This window comes from Microtus oregoni, unplaced genomic scaffold, assembly GCF_018167655.1.
Source record: "Microtus oregoni isolate MIOR12 unplaced genomic scaffold, Mior012 000003F_ref0000135, whole genome shotgun sequence".
In the NCBI taxonomy this organism is placed as follows: Eukaryota; Metazoa; Chordata; class Mammalia; order Rodentia; family Cricetidae; genus Microtus; species Microtus oregoni.
In genome coordinates this window covers 18,670,500-18,693,069 of record NW_024543062.1, presented here as the reverse complement: position 1 = coordinate 18,693,069, position 22,570 = coordinate 18,670,500, and the positions used below count along the sequence as shown (strand labels likewise).

General features: G+C 49.1%; 1 protein-coding gene across 3 annotated transcripts in view; it reads right to left on the bottom strand.

Annotated features, from left to right (window-relative positions):
* The window catches only part of Scarb1 (scavenger receptor class B member 1), a 66,604-nt gene extending 56,349 nt beyond the window's left edge, over positions 1-10,255 (bottom strand). For 2 of the 3 annotated variants that reach the window (XM_041649119.1, XM_041649118.1), the window contains exon 1: positions 9,935-10,255. In XM_041649119.1, coding sequence (XP_041505053.1) covers positions 9,935-10,060 — 126 coding nt within the window. In that variant the 5' untranslated portion in view covers positions 10,061-10,255. The remainder of the gene's footprint in view (positions 1-9,934) is intronic. The other variant, XM_041649117.1, reaches the window with a different exon arrangement.
* Between the last annotated feature and the right edge of the window lie 12,315 nt (positions 10,256-22,570).

Here is a 22,570-nt window from a genome sequence, read left to right as displayed (position 1 = left end):
AGAAAGGTGAAGACCCAAGGAGGGTGGTAAGTCTGGGGTTGAGCACGGCTAGGCACAGAGCAGTGAGTTGGGCCTAGACATATTCCAACAGAGTGTGGCTGAGATGAGGTGAAGACTCACCAACCGTGAGCATTCAGGAGTTAAAAAGGCCCCATCCCAGCAAGAACCAAAAAGTCATCAAGAAGCCCTACAGCTAACGTGGCCCAAGAGCCCTTCTAGAAGCTTCCAGGGAGGGTGGAAGGAACTTCATTAAAATGCCAGGAAGCAAGCAAGGATCAGGCCACTCCTGTTCCTTCCCCTCCCCAGGCAGCTGAAGATCACAAAGCAGTAGAGGTGAGGGGGAGAGAGAAGAAAGTCCCAGGTCTGAGGAGGCCATGATTCCAAGAAGGCATAGAGCACCCCTGCCATCCAAGGCTTGGAGTGGAAATCACCCCTGAGCAGCAATGGAGCCTCCTCAGCCCCTGAGACTCAGAGACAGGCTGAGCCAGGCTGAGCCAGGCCTGTTTTTTATTTCTGTTTACAGCTCAGCTGGGCCTGACCCTGCCCTAGGCCAGTGATGGCCAAGCCACCTGTGAGGGAGGAAGAATGAGAGGAAAGAGGTAAAAGGGCCACCTGTTCTGTTCTTGTTTTCTGTTTTCCATTTTTATTGACTTTTCTTTCTCTCTTTTCTTTTCTTCTTTTTTTCTTTTTTTTTAAGGCCTGTTACACTGTAGCCCAGGCTGGCCTGGAATTACCAATCCTCCTGCTTCAGCCTCCTCTCCTGCTTCTATTTTTGACAAAGTCCCTGGCTGAATCCTTCTCAAACTACATCTGGTAACACTGAATCTAGAGCGAAAGATCAGGGGCTTTTCAGCTGAACTCCCGGGTCCTAAAGTAAGCAGTGTCAAACATCCAGAAGCAACCTGGGGAGGGGCTCATGGTGGCCTGGAGCCTCTCTTTTTTCTGGCCAGGGATGTGTGAACAATCCTCTGTACTCTAGAAGCTACAAAGAGCCAGAGCTGGCAGCCTGGGCCAAACCTCTTAGGAACCAATAAGCACCCAGGATAGGCTCTACAGAGAACCAAGTGGCCTCCCCAGAACCAGCTCCAGAGTCAGCTGCCGGGATCAAAGGCCAGTGCACAGGATTCCAGGTAGCTGAACTCCTGGAGTTGGCTTGAATCAGGGTGAGTCACTGTGGGAGGACAGTAAGGAGTCCATCCTTCCAGGAAGGGTCCCTGAGTCCTTCCAGGAATGAAAAAGGAGAGCCTGGTTTCAATGCCAGGTAGCAGCACTTAACTACCGCACACGGTGACCACATAGTGACAATGACCCTTTTCTTTCCTCGGCAGTGATGAGGTTGGGGCCCAGTGGCTTGCACCTGCTTGGCCACCATTCTGCCATGCATGGATGGATGTCCCCCGCCCCTCAGCACATGGGATCATGCATCGGCACATGTGTGTGTGTGTTTACGTGTGCCAGACAATGACCTGCATCCACATGTGGATGGGTTGTAGCTCATGGGGTACAGAGAAACACGCATATCCACATATGCCAACACCGGACCATATACCCAGCTGTATGGGTTAGCACACCTGGGAATGCCAGTGTGTGGACATTCGCCAGCAGGTGCTTATAGCAACAGACACATGCACTAGAGACATGAGTACTAGTGGACCTACAAGGAGCCAGGAAGGAACAGAAATAAATGCCTGAAACTAAAAATAAGCTGCCTATAGCCAAAGCCACACCCCTGCAAGGAACTAAAATAGCTAGCTACTCACATGCCAGGGGGACCGGAAGCCAGGCAGCCGAAAAGAGGAAGAAAACAGAAGAAATCCCAGGACACCTAAGCGTCCCTACCCAGGGCCTGAAGAGCAGGGAATCTGCAGGGATACCCATCCTGACACTAAGGGCCCCAGACCCCACTGTGGGAGAGGCCCACAGTGGCCCAGGCAGACCTTAGCCCCAAGGTCATAGGGTGCCACAAGCTGGGGAAAGGCAGACCTTCCCACTTGAGTCCTCCTGAAGGATTATGAACCTGCAGCCTTCTCAGGTAGCCATGGGACAAAGGCCTGGAATACACCCACTGGCCATGCAGATAAATGGGAGACTAATCCAGGAAGGTGGCTTTGGGCCTCTCCAGTCTAGGCTGGCTGTTCAAAACTCATCTATCAGCAAAGGCTACGCCACCCAGAAATTACAATCTATCAGCAGAGGCTACACCATCACAGGCTTTGAGCTCACTAAAAATCTTGGTTCTGTTATCTAAATCGTTGTGACCTAGAACAAGTTACTTTGTATCTATGTGCCCCTGCGTCTGTCTCATCGGATGAAGCAGAAGGCCACTTAGACACTAATAAACAACTTTGAGAAACAACAGACACTCCAGGTAACAAAGTGTCCACAATTATCTGCCATCAGCACCACCTTCCAAGTGCCAGGCCAAGGAGCTCTGTCAAAGGTCACAAAACAACTCAGGGACGGTGTGGATATCCCAGGCTAGCCCAACTCCTGAGAGTTCCCTGGGGCTCCGTAGGGATTAGTGAGAGAAGGGGACAAAATCAAGGTGAGGAGGAGTAGATAGCTATCTGCCTGCATCCCAGTGCTCCCAGCCCCTCCTCTGGCCAACTTCATGTTCAGGAAAAAGAAAGAACCGCACGGAAGGCTGGAGGGATGGCTCAGATGTTTTGTTTTGTTTTTTGTTTGGTTGGTTGGTTTTCGGTTTTTTGAGACAGGGTTTCTCTGTAGATTTGGAGCCTGTCCTGGAACTAGCTCTTGTAGATCAGGATGGCCTCAAACTCACAGAGGTCCACCTGCCTCTGCCTCCCGAGTGCTGGGATTAAAGGCGTGCACCACCATCACTGCCCGGCTCGGGATGGCTCAGATGTTAAGGGCACCACCTGCTCTTGTAGAAGACCTGGGTTCGATTTTCAGAACCCACATGTCAGGTCACAACCGTCCGTTACTCCAATTCAGGCTGCAGGACATGCCAGGGCCTTTGAAATGGGACTAAGTATAATGGACTCAAACCAGGAGGATGGCCATGGGCTGGGAGTGGCTGAGTTGAGGGAGGTAAAGGGAGACATATTGAATGGTGATCTTCAAGCTGCTGAGAGGAATTTGGGGTTCACTTGGAGAAAGATGGGGAACGTCAAAGGGTCTGAGCTTAGTTCTGTGTAGTAGTCTCACTTAGCTTTTCACAGGCAGCCAGAGGGACAACGTCCATCCTGCTCAGACCCTTTAGACCCCTGTACCTCTATGGCCCCCAGGCATGTACCGTTAAGATGTTGGTGAGAGCTGGCGGTGGTGGCACACACGTTTAATCCCAGCACTCGGGAGGCAGAGGCAGGCGGACCTCTGTGAGCTGGAGGCCAGCCTGGTCTACAAGAGCTATTTCCAGGACAGGCTCCAAAGCTACAGAGAAACCCTGTCTCGAAAAACAAAACAAAAAACAAACAAACAAACAAAGATATTGGTGAACCAGCTATGAGGCAGCAGGAAGCAGCAGACAGAAGCAAGCAGGGATGGACAACCTGGGGCTTCTGTCTGCACCTAAGGGACAAATGAGATGAAGGAGGCACCAGCAGATGAATTGACCAAGCACTCAGGAGTGAGCTTGGAGTGAGCTCAACAGGAAAACCCCCTGAAGGACAGGACGGCGGAGGTGTCGCAATCATGGACATGGGAAAGATTATGTGACCCTGGGATGAAGGTGGTGGCCCCGAGGATGGGCAGCTGCATGTGAGCCTGGGTTCAAGGTGAAACGCCCTGGGTCTGGACACTATCACACACACTCCAGGAAAGTCAAAGGGCAATTACCACCTTCAGCTGGTTCCTTAATGGCAAGGACGTGCATTACCATGCTACCTGTGTGGCCCAGTTCTGTGTCAACTTGACACAGGCTATTGTCATCTGAGAGGAGGAAACCTCAATTCAGAAGAATGCCTCTGTAAGACTGGGCTGGACACAAGCCTATAGAGCATTCTCTTAATTAGTGATTGATGTGGGAAAGCCCAGCCCATTGTGGGTGGGGCCACGCCAGGGCAGGTGGTCCTGGGTTCTCTAAGAAAGCAGGCTGAGCAAGCCATGGAAAGAAAACTAGAAAGCAACACTCCTCCATGGCCTCTGCATCAGCTCCTGCCTCCAGGTTCCTATCCTGTTTGAGTTCCTGCCCTGTCTTCCTTTAATAATCAACAATGATGTGGAAGTGTAAGCCAAATACACTCTTTTCTCTCCAAGTTGCTTTGGTCATGGTGTCTCATCACAGCTACCCTAACCCTAACTAAGACACTGCCTCGCTTGTTATTTTTAGTTAAATTCATAACTCTTGGATACATTCTATTTTTGTGTTTACAGAGGCCAGGTGGGTTGGTGCAGGCCTGTTACCTCAGCACTCAGGAAACTGAGGCAGGAGAATTTCAAATAAACCTTGGATAACACAGCAAGACCTTGCCTCAAAGCACTACGAACAAAATAATACCATTGGGGCTGGTGAGATGACTCCAGAGATAAAGGTGCTTGCTGCTAAACCTGAGGACCCGAGTTCAATCCCCGGGACCCACATAGTAGGAGGAGAGAACTGACTCCTGAAGGTTGTCCTCTGGCATGAACAGGCACACTGTGGCACAGCCCCTCCACTCACACACAAATAAATGCATGTATATATTTTACGAAAAGAGTCATGGTGGGTTGGAGAGATGGCTCAATGGTTAAGAGCACTGGCTGCTCTTCCAGAGGACCTGGGTTCAATTCCTATCATCCACATGATGGCTCACAACCATCTATAAGTCCAGTTCCAGAGGATCTGATTCCCTGTTCTGGTCTCCAAGGGCATTGCACACACGCAGTACACAGATGAACACACAGGCAAACACATATACACATAAAATAAAACAAAAATGCACAAAGAATCATGGGTTCAGCATTTTCTACTTCGTGTGTCTGATGTGAACCCTTTTTCTAAATTGTTACTGCATTGACATGAATCTGTTGAAAATATAGAAAACTGTTAGCTATTTACTATGATGATGATGATGATGATGATGATGATGATGATGATGATGATGTTTTTGCAGCACTGGGAATTGAACCCAGAGTTCTGCACATATGAGGGAAGTGGTGTATTACTGAGCTATATACTCAACTTGCTTTCTATCTATCTATCTATCTATCTATCTACAGGCAGGGTCTATGTATCCCTGGCTGTCCAGGAACTCAGGAATCTGCCTGCCTCTGCCTTCTGAACTGGATTAAAAGTGTATACCAATGTGCCTAGCTTATGCTTTATTTAAAGACGGGGTCTCACTGTTTGAATTTCTTGTACAGCCTAGGCTGGCTCTGAACTCCCTGTGCAGCCCAGGGCCAGCTTTAAATTTATATTCCTCCTGCTTCAGCCTCCAAGTAGCTGGGATGACAGGCAAGAAGCTGGGGCAGGGGACTTTAACAGGAACAGAGATTTTCCTCCATCATTCATGTGTTTTCTTTCTTTTTCTTTTGGTTTTTGTTTAAGACAGGGTCTCTCTGTGTAATCCCAGCAGTCCTGGAACTCACTCTGTAGACCAGGCGGACCTCGAACTCACAGAGATCTGCCCATCTCTGCCTCCCGAGTGATGAGATTAAAGGCATGCATCACCACCACCCGGCCTATGTGTTTTTGTAACCTGGCCCTTCTTACTTCTTTTTTGCCTCTGCCCAGCAGTGCACTGTACAGAGTGGGTTCTTGCCTATGTCCTGCTCCCAGTGAAGGGTAAAACAAGCATGGACATTTGAGGTCCCTCCCAGCCCACCACAGGGCATGCTTGATAACTAGCTCCCTGACCTTTGCTATGGCCCAATCCCTTATCTGTAGAAAGGAAGAATTCCGCAGCCTGGGCCTGTTTCACAACACTGTGGCTGGGTTCAAACCAGAAAGAAAGAATCAAGCAGGCTCACAGGACATTTCCAAATGCCCTTGTAATCCCCCTTGTAATTTGTTAATCCCTCGGAGGAGCAAACCAGATTGGCCCCAGTCTCGTTGAGAAAGCCCAGCTCCCAAGTGATGGATGGGCCCCAGCTAGCACATGGCACAGTGGGCCTGCACCCCTAAGCTCTGGAAACCAGTCACCTACGTGGACATCACATTCCTGCCCAACCTCGTGGAGCTAAAGATATGAATCAAAGCCACCGAAGAGCCAAAGAGGATGAAGAAAGAGGAAATAAGGGCAAGTGAGTGGTCCCCCAGTTTGTCAGGGTGAGGAAGGATGAAATGACATTGAAATGGATCCACAGGCTAAGAATCACACTGTGGAAGGGTCTGTGGGCTCACACAGGAGGGTATGTGTTCTCTATAGCCTGGGACAAAGTAAGTAGCCAGTCAACAGAGGAACAGGTAAACAAAGGACTACCACACAGTGTGTGGGGGGGGGGGGCGGGGGGAGGATAGACTGGCATGTTCTGCCTGTCATGCAGAAACCTTTGAACAGGACTGGAAAGATAGCTCAGTGGGTCAAGAGCTTCCTAGAGGATCTCAGTTCTGATTCCCAGAATCCAAACAAAAGCTGAACACCTAGCCAGGTGTGGCCAAGTGTGGCGCATGCCTTCAGTCCCAGCACTCGGGAGGCAGAGGTAGGTGGATCCCTGAATTTGAAGCCAGCCTGGTCTGCAGAGCAAATTCCAGGACAGTCAGGGCTACACAGAGAAACTCTGTCTCAAACAAACAAAAGTAACAAAGCTGAGCACAGCAGTATGTTGGGCAGCCCAGCATTGGGGCAGGTGGAACAGGCAGATCCCAGGGACTCACAGCCAGTGTCTAGCAGAGAAGGTACACCCCACATTCAACGAGAGAGCCTGTCTCAAAAAACAAGGGGGAGACCAATTGAAGAAGACACCCAGCATCGACCTCTAGCCTCTACTTGTGTGGCAAGCCCAGCCCCCCACCACACACACACACACACACACACACTTCTAGCACTAACACGGAACAGAAAAATCATACTACTTAAGCCAGGCACGAGTGGTGCACATTTTTAAACCCAGCATTCAAATGTGGTCATATGTGGATCTCAGTGAGTTTGAGGCCAACCTGAGCTACATAACTGAGATCATGATTCAAAAATAAATAAATAAATAAATAAAATAAAAATAAAAAAGGAAGAAAGGCATATGCTATCCAGTTCAGGTTTTGTAAAGATGGCCATCAGAATTGGCCAAGTCGGTCCATGGGCAAAGTGCTTGCTGGGCAAACAGGACACGAGTTTAAAGCAGCAGCACCACATTAAATGTTGGGTATACTTGAGAGTACCTGGAACCCCCGGGAAGGCAGAGACAGGAGGACGGCTGGGGTTCGCTGGCCATCTACTGGCTCACACACACACACACACACACACACACGGGCACACACACAAACGATTGTATATACATATATTGAAAAGTCTAAAAATATACTATGCCTATGATAATAACATCAGAAGAAATTTCTCTGTGTGTATGTGTGTGTTGTAAGCCAGGGCCTGTTACCTGATGGGTAACAGCTCTGCCACTGAGCTATACCCAATCCTGATTTTTTTCTTTATAATTTATTTTTAATTTTATGACATTGGTGTTGCCTACATGTATGTCTATGTGAGGGTGTCGGATCCCCTGGAACTGGAATTACAGATAGTTGTGAGTTCCCATGTGGGTGCTCGGAACTGAACCCAGGTCCTCTGGAAGAGCACCACAAGCGATGGGTGGGTGCTGGCAGGTGATTCTATCTACTATGGTTGGAACATTAGGAGTTTCTTTTGGATGGTCTGTTTTTGGGTGGTGCCTGAGTGGTCTCAGTTTGGGGTCTTTCTTGGAATCAGGTATTGCCTTAAGGTAAACTACTGAGACTCAGGCCTCTTTTGAGCTTGTCATGCTGGGTCCTACGTGAGCCATCTCTCCAGCCCTGTTTTGCTTTTTTTTTTAAACAACCAAGTATTCCTGCCTTTTATACATCAACTTTTTTTTTTTTTAAAAAAAAAGACATAAAACATGAAAATTCAAAAAACAAGGCTTCCATTCAAGTCGCAAAGAACGAAAGTGGCCAAAGTCAACTCTGGGGTCCCTCCCTGCTCCCCTCCGCCCCCACCCTCCTGCCAGCCACTGAAGTGAGCTTTCTTCTCCCACAGGAGGTCGGCTACACTCCAGCCAGGGAGTCTAAGAAGCCGCTGTCTGGGGCTAGGCGTGTCTTCCTGTCTTCCTTCCTTCACGCCACTCAGCCCCCAACCAATCGCCTTTGGGATTTTAACACGTAGGGTGCTGGAAGCCGCTCACTCAAACTTAAAGCCCCAAGCTTCTAGCTGTAGGACAACTCCGCCAAACACGGTTTTCCATCTCAAAGCCCTGGGCAGATGCCCGCCCCCCCCCCCCCCGACCTGACAGGCATGTGCAGTCCCAGTGCTAACACGTTAACACCCCCCCACCCCCACCCCGCAGACTCTGTGCCAACCCAGTAAAGAAAACACTCCTGAAGGGAGCCTGGGAACCTAATAAAGAAAACACTCCTGAAGGGAGATTTTCCCCCTCACCCCCAAATAGGAGGAGCAGGAGCAAGCTGGGTGAGGAGCAGGAAGCAGCCCACGTGCTAGGTACACACAGGGTCCGGTCTTGGCGTGGCCGAAACCACAGGCTGCTACTGAGGCAAGGCTGTCACCGCTACTTCGCTAGTTCTGATGCTCCAACGAAAAAGGGATTCCCTCTACCCCAGTATACGGCAACCCCTGGGACCCTGGGACTTCTCTGCCACCAGCTCGGAGAATCTTCAGGTACAAGGGTTGAAAATCCAAAGAACGAGAAACGACAGTGTGGCCAAGAGGACTCCAGGAGAGCCACCTGTGGCTCTATCTGGAAGGCCAGCCAAGTCCTGGGAGGTGGCAGCCAGGCCTACGAAGGAGCAGCCTTCATTCATTCCCTCCTTCATTCACCTACGACGGGGCACAGTCCACGAAGCCATTCTTAAATTCCCAGTAAACAAACCCGCTAAGAAGATGTCAATCAACTCACGGAACAAGAGCCCCATCTATATCCCAGGTCCAGTTCTAACTGGATGTTCCCTAAAGGCCAGCCTCGGTTTCCCCTTCCGGGGCAGCTCAGCGTCTCAAAAACACCCTTAGCGGCCGGGCGGTGGTGGCGCACGCCTTTAATCCCAGCACTCGGGAGGCAGAGGCAGGCAGATCTCTGTGAGTTCGAGACCAGCCTGGTCTACAAGAGCTAGTTCCAAGACAGGCTCCAAAACCACAGAGAAACCCTGTCTCGAAAAACCAAAAAAAAAAAAAAAAAAAAAAAACCACCCTTAGCTGGAGTGTAATAAGACGATAATCTCAAAAAAAAAAAAAAAAGACGATAATCTCCAGGACTTAATGAGCTCCGGACTCATTCGGAGGACACAGGCTCCAGGGCAGAGTCTGTGACTTGCCGGCACCGCCCGCCTAATATATAGGTCCCCGGTTGAAAGGGCAACGAAACCTAAGGCTCATTGAGATCAAGAGCGAGGCCGGGCTGCCTGCCCTCATAGACCTGGGTACTGTCTGTCTCTGCCAGAGCGTGGGGGAAGAAAGCTGCTTAACTCTTCAGGCTGGCAGGCAGCGTGGGGGCGAGCCAGGGCATCGCTGGGGCATCTAGGCGGGAGGAGGCAGGCAGAGCGCCCACTGAGAGAGGGAGCCTTCCTTACAGAGATAATACAAGGGACACCAGCTGCCCACTGCCCTGACGGAGGTCACTAGGTACAGTCACCAGCCGAGATGTATAGAAGGTCTGGTGGTCAGGGCAGCAGCAATCGAAACTCAGGAACAAGCAGGCCACACTTCTGCTCCAGTAAGAAGGGTCAGGCCCCTGGGACGCTGGTGACTCAGACCGCCAAGCCTCGGGGTGAATCTGGGCCTCCCTGGTGGTGGGAAGGTGGGACGCGCCACTGTCCCACCCTGCGTCCCGCTTCCCCGAAGGACGCATCACTCACCTTCAACACCTGCTGCTTCATGAGCGAGGGCACCACGAGGATCATGACAACGCCAAGCGCAGCGCACAGCACCCCCAAGACGCCCAGCCCCACCGCCACCCAGCGCGCCCTGGCGCTGCCGCCCATGTCCGCGTGCGCGGCCCGGGCTCGCGGGGCTCAGGCCTGAAGGAGACAGCGACAGAGATGATTGAAGCCGAGGCTCACGCTTCAGCAAGGTGAGTCCGAGTCCGTGGCCAGAGGAGCAGTAGCCCTGCAGGTGGCCAGAGGCTTTATGCGCCATGGCCCGGGCAGCCCGCCCCCTCGCGCCGCGCGGGATTCCGGAGGGGGATGGGGGTGGGCGGGGAGTGGGCGGTGCTCTGGTGGTGAGTTATGGGCGTGGCCTCCATCTGAAGCGGCCCCTCCGAGTGGCGCAGCTCTCTGAACCGGCGCACCGTGTGCCAGGATCCCTGCTCTCTTGTGCTTCCTAGTCTTTCGCTTGTCAAAGTGGGAACCGACGCGCTCCCCACATAGCACAGAAGCCCTTGACGCTGTCTGCACTGGCTACCCTCACTCCGGCGCTGCTATCTTTTCTTTCCCCCGACTCGTGTGAATGCCTCCGGCTCCAGCATCCGCTGCCTTGCCTCAGTTGCAGTCATCTGGGCCCTGCCTTTGGGCCACTTACGCCCTCCACTCTGAATACCGGGTCCCTCCCGACCTTTATACACCCTCCCTTCCGTGTCTGTCCCTGCATTTGCACGCTAGCCACTCGGAATTCCTCGTCTCTCGGGACATTTGCACATCCTCCACTCGGAATTCCAGGTCCTGGACTCCCACTGGCCCTGACTCCGTCCAGGAAGGTATTCTGGGGTCTTATCAGGCAGAGATGCCTTGCCTGACCACTATGCTCCCTGGTGACTCTTCCTTATCACCCAGTGCCACCAGCTCAGTTGCGCTCAGTTGGGCGGGTTTTTTTGTTTTGTTTTGTTTTGTTTTTTTGGTCATAAACCCCACTCAGGATACCAGCAATGCACAGTTAGCCCATGCGTAGCACTCAGCCAGAGCCTCTAACCCGAAGTTTCTCAACATGTGGGTCACAACCCCTTAGGGAGCTCTAAGGACCCTCTCACAGGGGGGTTGCCTAAGACCATCGAAAATATCAGATATTTACATTATGATTCATAACGGTAGTAAAATGACAGTTATGAAGTCGCAAAGAATAGTTTCACTGTTGGGAGGCACCACAACATGAGACTTTATGAAAGGGTGGAAGCTCAGAGCAACTGCCCCAATCCTAACATCTCTGTGTTACTACCAAGAAAACTGAGGCACAGGGCAACTTACTCAGTGAGGTCAAGATTGCGTCCCACTCAGGACACGAAGGGTGGATAATCACAGCTGAGAAAACTCAGTCCCACACATGTAGAGTGTCACCACCTCCCTCTGGCAACCTCTTACAGACTAGATCCCTGGCTCCTTCAAGTGTGCTGCTGCCCAGTAAAACTCATGGGTCACAGAAGAATGGCCCAGCAGTGTCCCTGGCCTCAGGTGCCCCAAGCTAATACTCCTAAGAATATGGGCCACTACGGCTCTCGTTAAATCCTCTTGGGAACCACCTTCAGCAAAATGTCCCCAAGTCAGGATTTACTGAGTATCTGGTAAATTCTGGAGAGATGGTCAAGCATATTTCCAGCCCAGACCTCCTTCAGGGGCATGGATTGGGAACAGGCGCAGAGGAACGTGGACTGTTGCAACACCTCCCCTCCCCCCAGAGCCCCGAGGCCCCTCTGCACCTAAGGAAGCGAACAGAACTGCTCTCCTCAGACTGCGGTCAGTTGAGAGTTTTTTAAGTCACTGGTAATTGGCCAGCCTCTGCCTAGATTGTGCAGGTATGACCACAGTTGCCGGTCCCAGGCCCCGCCTACTTCTGCCCCTGTGTCCACTGGACTCCCAGCTTCCTGTCTGCTTTCTGTGTCTTTTTTTGTGGATGCACCTGAATGTGCCATTTGGGACAGAATATCCTACTGGGAACTGGCTGGCCATCCAGCCCCAAGGATCTTCCCTCCTGACTCTGCCCCCCCCCCCAGCACTGAAACTATAAGCATTGTTTGTTTGTCTTAGATTTATTTATTTTATGTGTGCAAGTGTCTTTCCTGCATGTACATCTGTGTACCATATGCGTGCCTGGTGCCCTCAGAGGTCAGAAGAGGGCACTGGCTCTCCTGGAACTGTAATTATGGGTGCTTGTGGGATGCCATGTGGGTGCTGGGAACTGAACCCAGACTCTCTCTGAAAGTGCTCTTAACCACTGAGCCATCTCTTCAGTCCTGTGTGTTTTATTTATTTATTTATTTATTGATCCCTGCTGGGGATCAATCTCAGATCATCAGGTTCGTTGTGGCAAACTCTCTATCAACATCGCCAGTTCCCCAGCTCTCTTCAGCTTACTCTAGTCTTTATGCTTGCCGTTCTTGAGTCTACACAACTGTTTCTCTAGATTCTTCTTCTTCTTTTTTATTATGTATACAATAGTCTGTCTGTGTGTATGACTGCAGGCCAGAAGAGGGCACCAAACCCCATTACAGATGGTTGTGAGCCACCATGTGGTTGCTGGGACTTGAACTCAGGATCTTTGGAAGAGTAGGCAATGCTCTTAACCTCTGAGCCATCTCTCCAGCCCCTCTAGATTCTTCTGTAGCTGACTCCTTCTCTCCTCAAGCCAAAGCCTGCTCATCCAAGAAGGCTTTATGTCTAATCTTTTGAAAATGAGAGTCCTTACAGGCATGGTAGTGCATTCCTGTAATCCCAGCACTTGGGGAGTAAAAGTGGGAGAAGCAGGAGTTTGAGACCTGCCTTGGCTACACAGGAAGTTTAAGGACAGCCTGGGCTACATAAAAACCTGTCCCAAAAAAAGCCAAAGAAAGGATCTGGTGAGGGGGCTCACAACCATCCTTAACTCCGACTCCAAGGGTTCTGACCTCTCTGGCCTTCTTAGGCACCTGAACCCGTGTACACAAATGCACACAGAGACATAATTAAAAATAAACCTTAAAAATAAGATGTCCGCCAGGCGATGGTGGCGCATGCCTTTAATCCCAGCACTCGGGAGGCAGAGGCAGGCGGATCTCTGTGAGTTCGAGCCCAGCCTGGTCTACAGAGCTAGTTCCAGGACAGGCTCCAAAGCCACAGAGAAACCCTGTCTCGAAAAACCAAAAAAAAAAAATAATAATAAGATGTCCTTGAGTCCCTTGAGGTTTTCAGCATCCTTCAGCTTGAGGTTGTTTCATTTCTGATGACGCTAGTGTTTCCTGGGAGTCTGCCAGTCAACAGGAAGCTCAGGTCTGCCAGGTCCCAACATCCCCCCTCCCTGATACCCACTTGCCTTGACCAGCTCACACAGTTCAAATTGTCTCCAAGTCTTCAAGGTCCAAATCTACGTGATGCTTACTTCAGAGAGCCCAAGGCCAGGGCCAGGGACATGCTATGCTATCGTTGGATGACACACAGAGAGAACAGACATTAAAGGATGGGCAGGGCATGTGACCAGATCCTGGCCTTGCTGAGAGAAGTCAGGGAGACAACACAGGATGGCCTAGGATGGGAGAAGATGGTCCAGGAGGTCTGCAGTGGAGGCCCTGAGGCCCCCCAAGAAAAGACCTGTTCTAGTTTACTTTTTTCTTTTTCTTTTTGTTTGTTTTTTTTTATTTTGTTTTGTTTTTCAAGACAGGGTTTCTCTGTAGCTTTGGAACCTCTCCTGGAACTCTCTCTGTAGACCAGGCTGGCCTCGAACTCACAGAGATCTGCCTGCCTCCGCCTCCCGAGAGCAGGGATTAAAGGTATATACCACCTCCACTCAGCCGTAGTTTACTTTCTATTGCTGTGATAAAACACAGACCAAAGGACTTGGGGAAAGAAACAATTTGTCTTGGCTTACAGCTCACAGTCCATCCTTCGGGGAAGCCAAGGCAAGAACTCAGGACAAGGACCTGGAGCAGGAACTGATACAGAGACAATGGAGGGGTGCTGCTTCCTGGTTTGCTCCTCATGGCTTGCTCAGTTTACTTTCTTGTCCATCCCAGGACCACCCGCCTAGGAGAGTAGCACCACCCACAGTGGGCTGGACCATCCCACATCAATCATAAATCAAGAAAATGTCCACTCTTGCCCTCAGACCAATCTAATGGAGGTGATTCCTCAATCAGTAGTGTCCCCTTTTCCCAGGTGACTCGAGTTTGTGTCAAGTTGACAAAATCAACCAGAATGAGGTAGAGGAAGAGTGTGGTTAGTCATGTACTAAAGACTTGGTTTGAAGCCGGGCGGTGGTGGCGCATGCCTTTAATCCCAGCACTCGGGAGGCAGAGGCAGGCGGATCTCTGTGAGTTCGAGACCAGCCTGGTCTACAGAGTGAGTTCCAGAACAGGCTCCAAAACCACAGAGAAACCCTGTCTCGAAAAAAAAACCAAAAAAAAAAAAAAAGACTTCGTTTGAGGGGCCCCTTCAGTACAGAGCCTTCTGCTATCAATCAAAACACAGCTAGAAGCCAGGCCTGTCAACCCAGCTATTTGGGAAGCTGAGGCAGAAGGATCATAAGCTCAAGGCCAGCCTGGGCTACAGAATGAGGTGAAGGCTAGCAACTCAGTGAGAGCTCATTTCTAAGCATCCAAAGAGAGGAGGGTAGCCCAGCAGAAGAGAACTCACCTCGCAGCACGTAAATGGCCCTGGGTCTATCCCTGGCGCAGAAGGAGAAAGGAAGGCACTAAAGAGCTCTGCTGGGGATGTCAGAAACTAGGCTACCCACATTGGTGGGCACCTGAGATATGGTGCAGCTCTGATGCTGGACCTGGAGGCCCCATGAGCCCCCAGCTTGCCTCCCAGGTCTGTACCCCAGAATATACAGCAGCTCCTGGGTACAAAGCTCCGTTCTTGTGTCCACAGCAGCCCAGCCACCTAGCAGCTCAATGGATATGTCAAACATGGTCTGGTGGTCTGTGCACAGGAGGGGACCCCGAGTCTCTTACACATCTGACATGGGGATGGATCCAGAAGACACCAGAAAGGGAGAGAAACCGGACACAAGAGCACAGTTCCAAGTGTGCATGAATTGGTCATCTAAATGAATCCAAACAGAAAGAGGCTGAGTTGATGTGGGAAGTCCTTCTGTATATGTGTTGCTCTTATTGGTTAATGAGTAAATCTACTTTGGCCTATGACAGAGCAGAATATAGCCAGGCTGCAAGAGATATAGAGAGAGTAGGCAGAGTCAAGAAGATGCCATGTAGCTGCCAAAGGAGAAAGACTTTACTGGTCACAGCCTCATGGCAATACACAGATTAATAGAAATGGGTTAATTTAAGGTGTAAGAGTTAGTTAATAAGAAGCCTGAGCTAATAAGCCAAACAGTGTTGCGATTAATATAGCTTCTGTGTGTTTATTCGGGCTGAGTGGCTGGGGAAACAAAGGAGCAATCTCCTCCTACATTGAGTGGCTTCCTGGAAGGAGGGGAAGTAATTGCCCCAGGGCTAAGCTCTCCCCCTCCCCTTCCTACTCTGTCACCAGGCCACTGAATCTTACAGTTTATTTACCTTTAAGACAAAGTCATAATGTGTAGCCCTGGCTGATCTCAAACTCAGAGATCCGCCTGCTTCTGCCTCCTGCGTGCTGGGATTAAAGGCATGCACCACCTTGCTTCCAATCTTACACTTTAAATGAGAGAGTTTACCATATGCAAATTATATAGTATATATTGTTTATAATAAAATTACACACAGAACACATCTTTTCTTTGGATCCGTCCTATGTCAAAGTAAAGGCCCAAGTCCTCACTGTCACTGGTAAGGTTGCCATCCTTTGTCCCACAGACCTGCCTCTCGAGCTGCCAGTTTCTACCTCAGGGCCTTTGCACAGCGGCACCCTCTGTCTGCTGGACCATTCTTCCTCACCAGCATCCAGAGTCCCCATGCTTGCTCAAACATCATATCAAGGACCACCTGTTTCCTGTCCACCCTTTCAATGTGCCAAAGAATCCACATCCTGGCCATCTCCTTCCCTCTGTCCATTCCCCTTGGCCTTATCTCCATTCACCAGCAGCCAATGGGCTTTTTGGCTTCTCTGGTTTTCTTCTTCCTCTGCCTCAAAAAGTCATTAAACCCTCTGCTTCCTCATTACAGTCTGGGGAAAGGAGGAGCCTGTGGAGGATTCCTGAGAACACAGTGGGTGGATCCTCATCACACACCTGGCAATGGCTCTATTTGGTGCCTGTACCCGCCCACTCCAACCCCAACTCACCATCATGATCTCCCAAGGAAAGAGGAGAGTCTATGCTGAAGAGTAAGAAGGAGAATGAGCCAGGCTTGGTAGCTCATGCCTGTAATCTCAGTGCAAGGGAGAAGAATTGTTAGAAGTTTGATGCCAGCCTGAGCTACATCTCAAGAAGAGGTAGGGAGAGACCCAACAGTGGCCCTGAAGCAGACAGATTCAAGGGTGGTGTGTGTGGTATATGTATGTATCTTCTACAGCAATCTTCATACATACTTGGTAAAAGAAGGACATGAACTATTGGAATGATAATACTTGGGAGAACAGGGTTGAACATACTATTAAGATGGATATGGTAGCACACACCTATAATCCCAGCATTTGGGAGGCAGAGGAAGATGGATTTCTGTGAGTTTAAGGCCAGCCTGGTCTCTCTAGTGAATTCCAGCTAAGGTTGCATCATGAGACCCTTTCTCATAAACAACCCAAACCAAAACCAAACAAACAGCCTCTGGCACTCTGTTACAGTCCAAACATAGACGCCTGCTCAGTGTGTGCCTGCCATCCTGCCTCAGGAACCTTCCTCTTCCAGGGACTGCCAGCTCCACCTCACCTTTGCCCTGCCTTCAGGACCTGCGCTATCTCCGCCTAGGTGAGGCTGGCACACCGATGCACTCTCCAGGACGAAGGTGCCTATGTGGGGAGGCTCCCATGGACTGCTGAGCTACACTCCCAACATGGGATTGGTTCCCCATGAAGACAGCAGCAGGAGACAAGAGGATGCTACCTGGCCTCCCTACCTGGGGAGAGATAGACAAGCTTTATTTGTTATAGCAAAAATTGGAATCAACTTCTTTGTCCATCAACAGATGAATGGATAAAAAAAATTGAGTATTTTTTTATAAAATGGAATACTACCAAGCTATAGAGAAAAAAATATAAAATTTTTTTCAGGGAAATAGATGAACTTAGTGCGGTGGTTCTCAACCTTCCTGATCCTGCGACCCTTTAATACAGTTTCTCATGGTGTGGTGACCCCAATCATAACATTGTTTTCGTTGCTACTTTATGACTGTAACTTTGCTACTGTTATAAATCATGATATAATATGTGTCCTCCATGAAAGGATCACTTGACAACCCCCAGGGAGTTACAACCCACAGGTTGAAAACCACTGACTTAGAATGTATTTATTATATTGTAAGGTCACACAATCTCTCTCTCTCTCTCTGTCTCTCTCTCTCTCTCTCTCTCATATTCAGAATTTAGCCAAAAATGCATATATATATGTATATATATATGCCAACAAATGTACATGTGGATATGTTATAACATGAAGAACAAGAGAGGCTAAATATAAGAGAACAGGGAAGGGTCACATGCAGATCATGTACTAGAGTTCATTCAAAGCTAAATGTGTTTCTAGTTCTCATCCTGTCATGGATGTGGAGCGGGGGTCAATGAGTGCATAGAATATATCCTATATTGAAAGTGTAAAACAAATTTTTTTTGGTTTTTTGAGACAGGGTTTCTCTGTAGCTTTGGAGCCTGTCCTGGAACTAGCTCTTGTAGACCAGGATGGCCTCGAACTCACAGAGATCCACCTGCCTCTGCCTCCCGAGTGCTGGGATGAAAGGTGTGCGCCACCACTGCCTGGCGTTTTTTTTCTTTTTTTATAAAAACATGTTTTTACAAAAGGCCAGGCAGTGCTGGTGTATTACTTTAATTCCAGAACTCGGGAGGCAGAGGTAGGTGGATCTCTATGAGTTCAAGGCCTGCATGGTCTACAGAGTGAGTTCCAGGACAGCCAGGGAGGACTACATAAAGAAACCCTGTTGGGGGAGGGGTGGAATGGAGCTGGAGAGACAGCTGGGCTGTAAAGAGCTCTTTGTTCAGATCCATACACCTACCTCAGGCAGCAACTCCAGTTCCAGGGGATCTGATGCCCCCTTCTGGCCTCTGCGGTACTGCACTTGGGTGGTGCACATACAAACAGGTACACACATGTACACAAACAAAGAAAAAGTTCATACACTCTCTCCCATGGAAACTGTCATTCAAGGCAGTCTGAAACCCTCTTCCCGGCCGTGGTTTGGACAGGGGCCCTGCAGACTCGGTAAGAGTGATGTGTTTGCTCATCAAAATCCCAGCAAAATTTTTTAAAGAACTTAAAAGAATGGTACTCAACTTCATTTGGAAAAGTAAAAAACCCAGGATAGCCAAAACAATCCTGGGCAATAAAAGAACTTCTGGAGGCATCACAATCCCTGATTTCAAACTCTACTACAGAGCTACAGTACTGAAAACAGCCTGGCACTGGCATAAGAACAGACAGGAGAACCAATGGAACCAAATAGAAAACCCGGATATCAATTCACACATCTTCAAACACCTGATATTTGATAAAGAAGTAAAAAATATCAAATGGAAAAAAGAAAGCGTATTTAACAAGTGGTGCTGGCATAACTGGATATCAACATGTAAAAAAATGAAAATAGACCCATATCTATCACCATGCACAAAACTCAAGTCCAAATGGATCAAAGACCTCAACATAAAGCCAGCCATAATGAACCTTATAGAAGAGAAAGTGAGAAGTACACTTGAATGCACTGGTACAGGGAACCACTTCCTAAATAGAACCCCAGCAGCACAGACACTGAGAGAAACAATTAATAAATTGAAACTGAAACTGAAAAGCTTCTGTAAAGCAAAGGACATGATCAATAAGACAAAACAACAGCCTATAGAATGGGTAAAAATCTTCACTAACCCCACATCAAACAGAGGTCTGATCTCCAAAAATATACAAAAAACTCAAAAAATTGAACACCAAAAGATCACATTATCCAATAAAAAAAAAATGGAGTACAGACCTAAACAGAGAACTCTCAACAGAGGAATCTAAAATGGCTGAAAGACACTTAAGGAAATGTTCAACATCCTTAGTCATCAGAGAAATGCAAATCAAAACAACTCTGAGATTCCATCTTACACCTGTAAGAATGGCCAAGATCAAAAACACTGATGACAACTTATGCTGGAGAGGTTGCGGGAGGGAAAAGGGAACACTTCTGCACTGCTGGTGGGAATGCAAGCTAGTACAACCCCTTTGAATGTCAGTGTGGCAATTTCTCAGAAAATTAGGAAACAACCTTCCTCAAGACCCAGTAATACCACTTTTGGGTATATATCCAATGGATTCTCAATCGTACCACAAGGACATGTGCTCAACTATGTTCATAGCAGCTTTGTTTGTCATAGCCAGAACCTGGAAACAACCTAAATGCCCCTCGATCGAAGAATGGATAAGAAAAACGTGGTACATTTACACAATGAAATACTAACACAGCAGAAAAAAATAACGACAGCTTGAATTTTGCAGGAAAATGGATGGAATTAGAAAACATTATTTTGAGTGAGGTAACCCATACACAGAAAGACAATTATCACATGTACTCACCCATAGGTGGTTTTTAAACATAAAGCAAAGAAAACCAGCCTACAAACCACAATCCAGAGAACTTAGACAACAATATGGACACTAAGAGAGACTTACATAGATCTAATCTACATGGGAAGTAGAAAGTAGAAAAAGTCAAGATCTCCTGAGTAAATTGGGAGCATGGGGACCTTGGGGGAGGATTAAAGGTGGAGGGGAGAGGCAGGGAGGGGAGCAGAGAAAAATGTAGAGCTCAATAAATATCAGTAAAAAAAGAGTGATCTATTTTTCTTTCTGGAGGATTTGAGTGTGAGCACTGGAGATTGCTGTCCTGAGTTAACCCTTCCTCTGCTATAGACAGAGACAATTGAGACAGAATGCAACATTTAATGGCCCTAGGTCATTAGGCCTCTACAAACCATCCCTTGTTACCTGGAAAGACACTAACAGACGGAATCTCAACTACAAAAACTACCCAGCCAGAAGGCTAATACTGGACTCTGAATTAGTTCTTTGTTCTGGCTCTCTCAAAAAATGTTATATTTTTTGCCAGGCAGTGGTGGCACACATCTTTAATCCCAGCACTCGGGAAGCAGAGGCAGATGGATCTGAGTTTGAGGCCAGTCTGGCCTACACGGTGAGTTCCACGACAGCTAAGGTTACACAGAAAAACCCTGTCTCAAAAAAAGTTTAGGGTGGGAGGAGGGGGAGAAGGGTGGGAGGAGGGGGAGGGAAATGGGAGGCTGGGAGGAGGTGGAAACTTGTTTTTTTTTCTCATTTTCTCAATAAAAAAAAGAAAATAAATAAATAAATAGAAAGAAAGAAAGAAAAAAAGTTTAAAATTTTTTTATTTATTTTTACTTAAAAATTTCCACCTCCTCCCCTCCTCCTATTCCCTTTCTCCTCCCCCATCCCCTCCTCCTCCCCCTCCCTCTCCAGTCCAAAGAGCAGTCAGGGTTCCTTGCCCTGTGGGAAGTCCAAGGTCCTCCCCAAAGTTTAAAATTTTTATCCATGTGTAAGAGTGTTTGCATGCTTGTCTGTGTACCACATATTTGCAGTGCCCACAGAGGCCAGAAGAGGGCGTGGGATCCCCTGGAACTGGAGTTACAGTTGGTTGTGAGCCACCATGTGGCAGCTGGGAATTGGACCTGGGTCTCCTGCAAGAGCAAGTGCTCTCAACTGCCAAGCCATCTCTCTAGCCCCAGTCGGGTTCTCTTGAAGGAAGGCCTACCTACATGATCACAGAGGCCTCTAAGGATGAGTGTGTGAGGACCTGACTTTGCAAACTCCATTTTAAAGAAGGGGCTTCATCTTAAGCCATATCATATGCAGGGGCTGATCTGAGCTCCAGAAGTGTGCTGCAATAGCAGAATATGAATGGATACCCTGAAAAGAGACAGTTAAGGAGCTAGGGAACAGAGTCATAAAATGTAATGAGGTCCAGATATCCCTGGAAGGTATCCCGTCTTTGAAGATACCTTGTCAGTTATTAAGACATCTTTGTTAGGATTTTCGTGCCCCCAAACTGACCAATGGTTTCAGAAACTACCTTACCCTATGCATTCCTTATCCAGTCCCAACACGACAGGAAACGAACTCCCCTTTAAAAGTTCTCCCCATCCCTGGCTCAGGGCATTGGGTGCTTCCCTCACCCACTGCATTGGGTGCTGGAGGGGTGGTCCAAATCGAGTTTGAATATTAAAAAACCCTCTCGTGTTTTCCATCGGAATCCAGTTCCATGGAGTAAAGGCTTCTAGAAGGGTTTCGAGTAGGTAGTACTGCTGAACGGCCAACCCCTTTCCCCCTTTCCCCACACACTCTGCAGCCTCCTGGCCCTCCAACTTCAGGCCAGACATGGCCTGGGAGAGCTGAAGCAGACAGAGTGACAGTGGGCTGTGGCTTCCAGTGTTCTATGGCATTTTCTCAGTCACCAAATGAGCCACAGCGAGTGTTGTCTCCTCTCCTCTCAAACAGACGCTGAGACTGACCTTGGTTTCAAGGCATAAGATGTGGAAGAATTGACATCACATTGCCCCCCAAGAGATGTATTCACATTGGGAGCACTCCTGGGAACCCTCGAGTCCGCAAGCCGTGGAGAAGCCACTGGGAGGAGACCCATCCCTACTGTCTAGCTCCTCCACCAGGAATCCCTCTACAACCCCTGAGGCCACGAGCTAACTGATTGATTCAGTTTGGGCCAGGTGTTTCTGTTTTGAGAGGGAAAAGCTCTCATTCTGTAGCCCAGGCTAGCCTCCCCTGGAGATGCTCCCCATCTCTACTGATGATACTCGCCAGCTGGGGGCAGGCTGTCTAACTCCCCCCCCCCGCCCCCGAAGAAGTCAATACAAACAGCATCTGGGACGAAGGGGTCAGTGGGAAGAGAGGCAGCCAGGCTGCTGAGGGTTCTCTCTGCTCCTAGCCCTATGTGTTCTGAGCAGAGGGGCTCGCTGCAATGCAGGGGTGGAGGCAGGTTCCTTCATGTGAGGCTCCGAGGCCCCCATGAAGCCCTTAGGAGCTATTTTATAACCCACACTGAAAGCTGCAGGGGTGGGGGGTGCAGCACTTGGAAATAAGAAAGGACTCCAACCCCTTTGCCCCAGTACAGAACACACCTGGTCATCTGGGGAGCCTCTCTGGGGCCCAGCTGCCTGCACTGGGATGTTGAACTATAGCCTCCAGGTATTCCTGGGAAGGGTTATCGAGAGCAGGTTAGCCTCTGGCCAGGTATGTAAGAGATTATCTCGATTAGGTTAACCCAGGCGGAAAATCCGGCCCTAACTCTAGGCACGTCACAGGCTTGGGTGAAGGAGTGCAGAGAAAGGGAGCCGGCCGCCAGCAATCACTGCTCTCTGCTTCTTGGTCTAACATGGCAACCTGCTTCATAATCCTGTTGTCAGGGCTTTCTCCACAGGATGAACAGCACCCTCAGACCAAGTGGAAACAAATTCTTTTTCCCTTAAGGT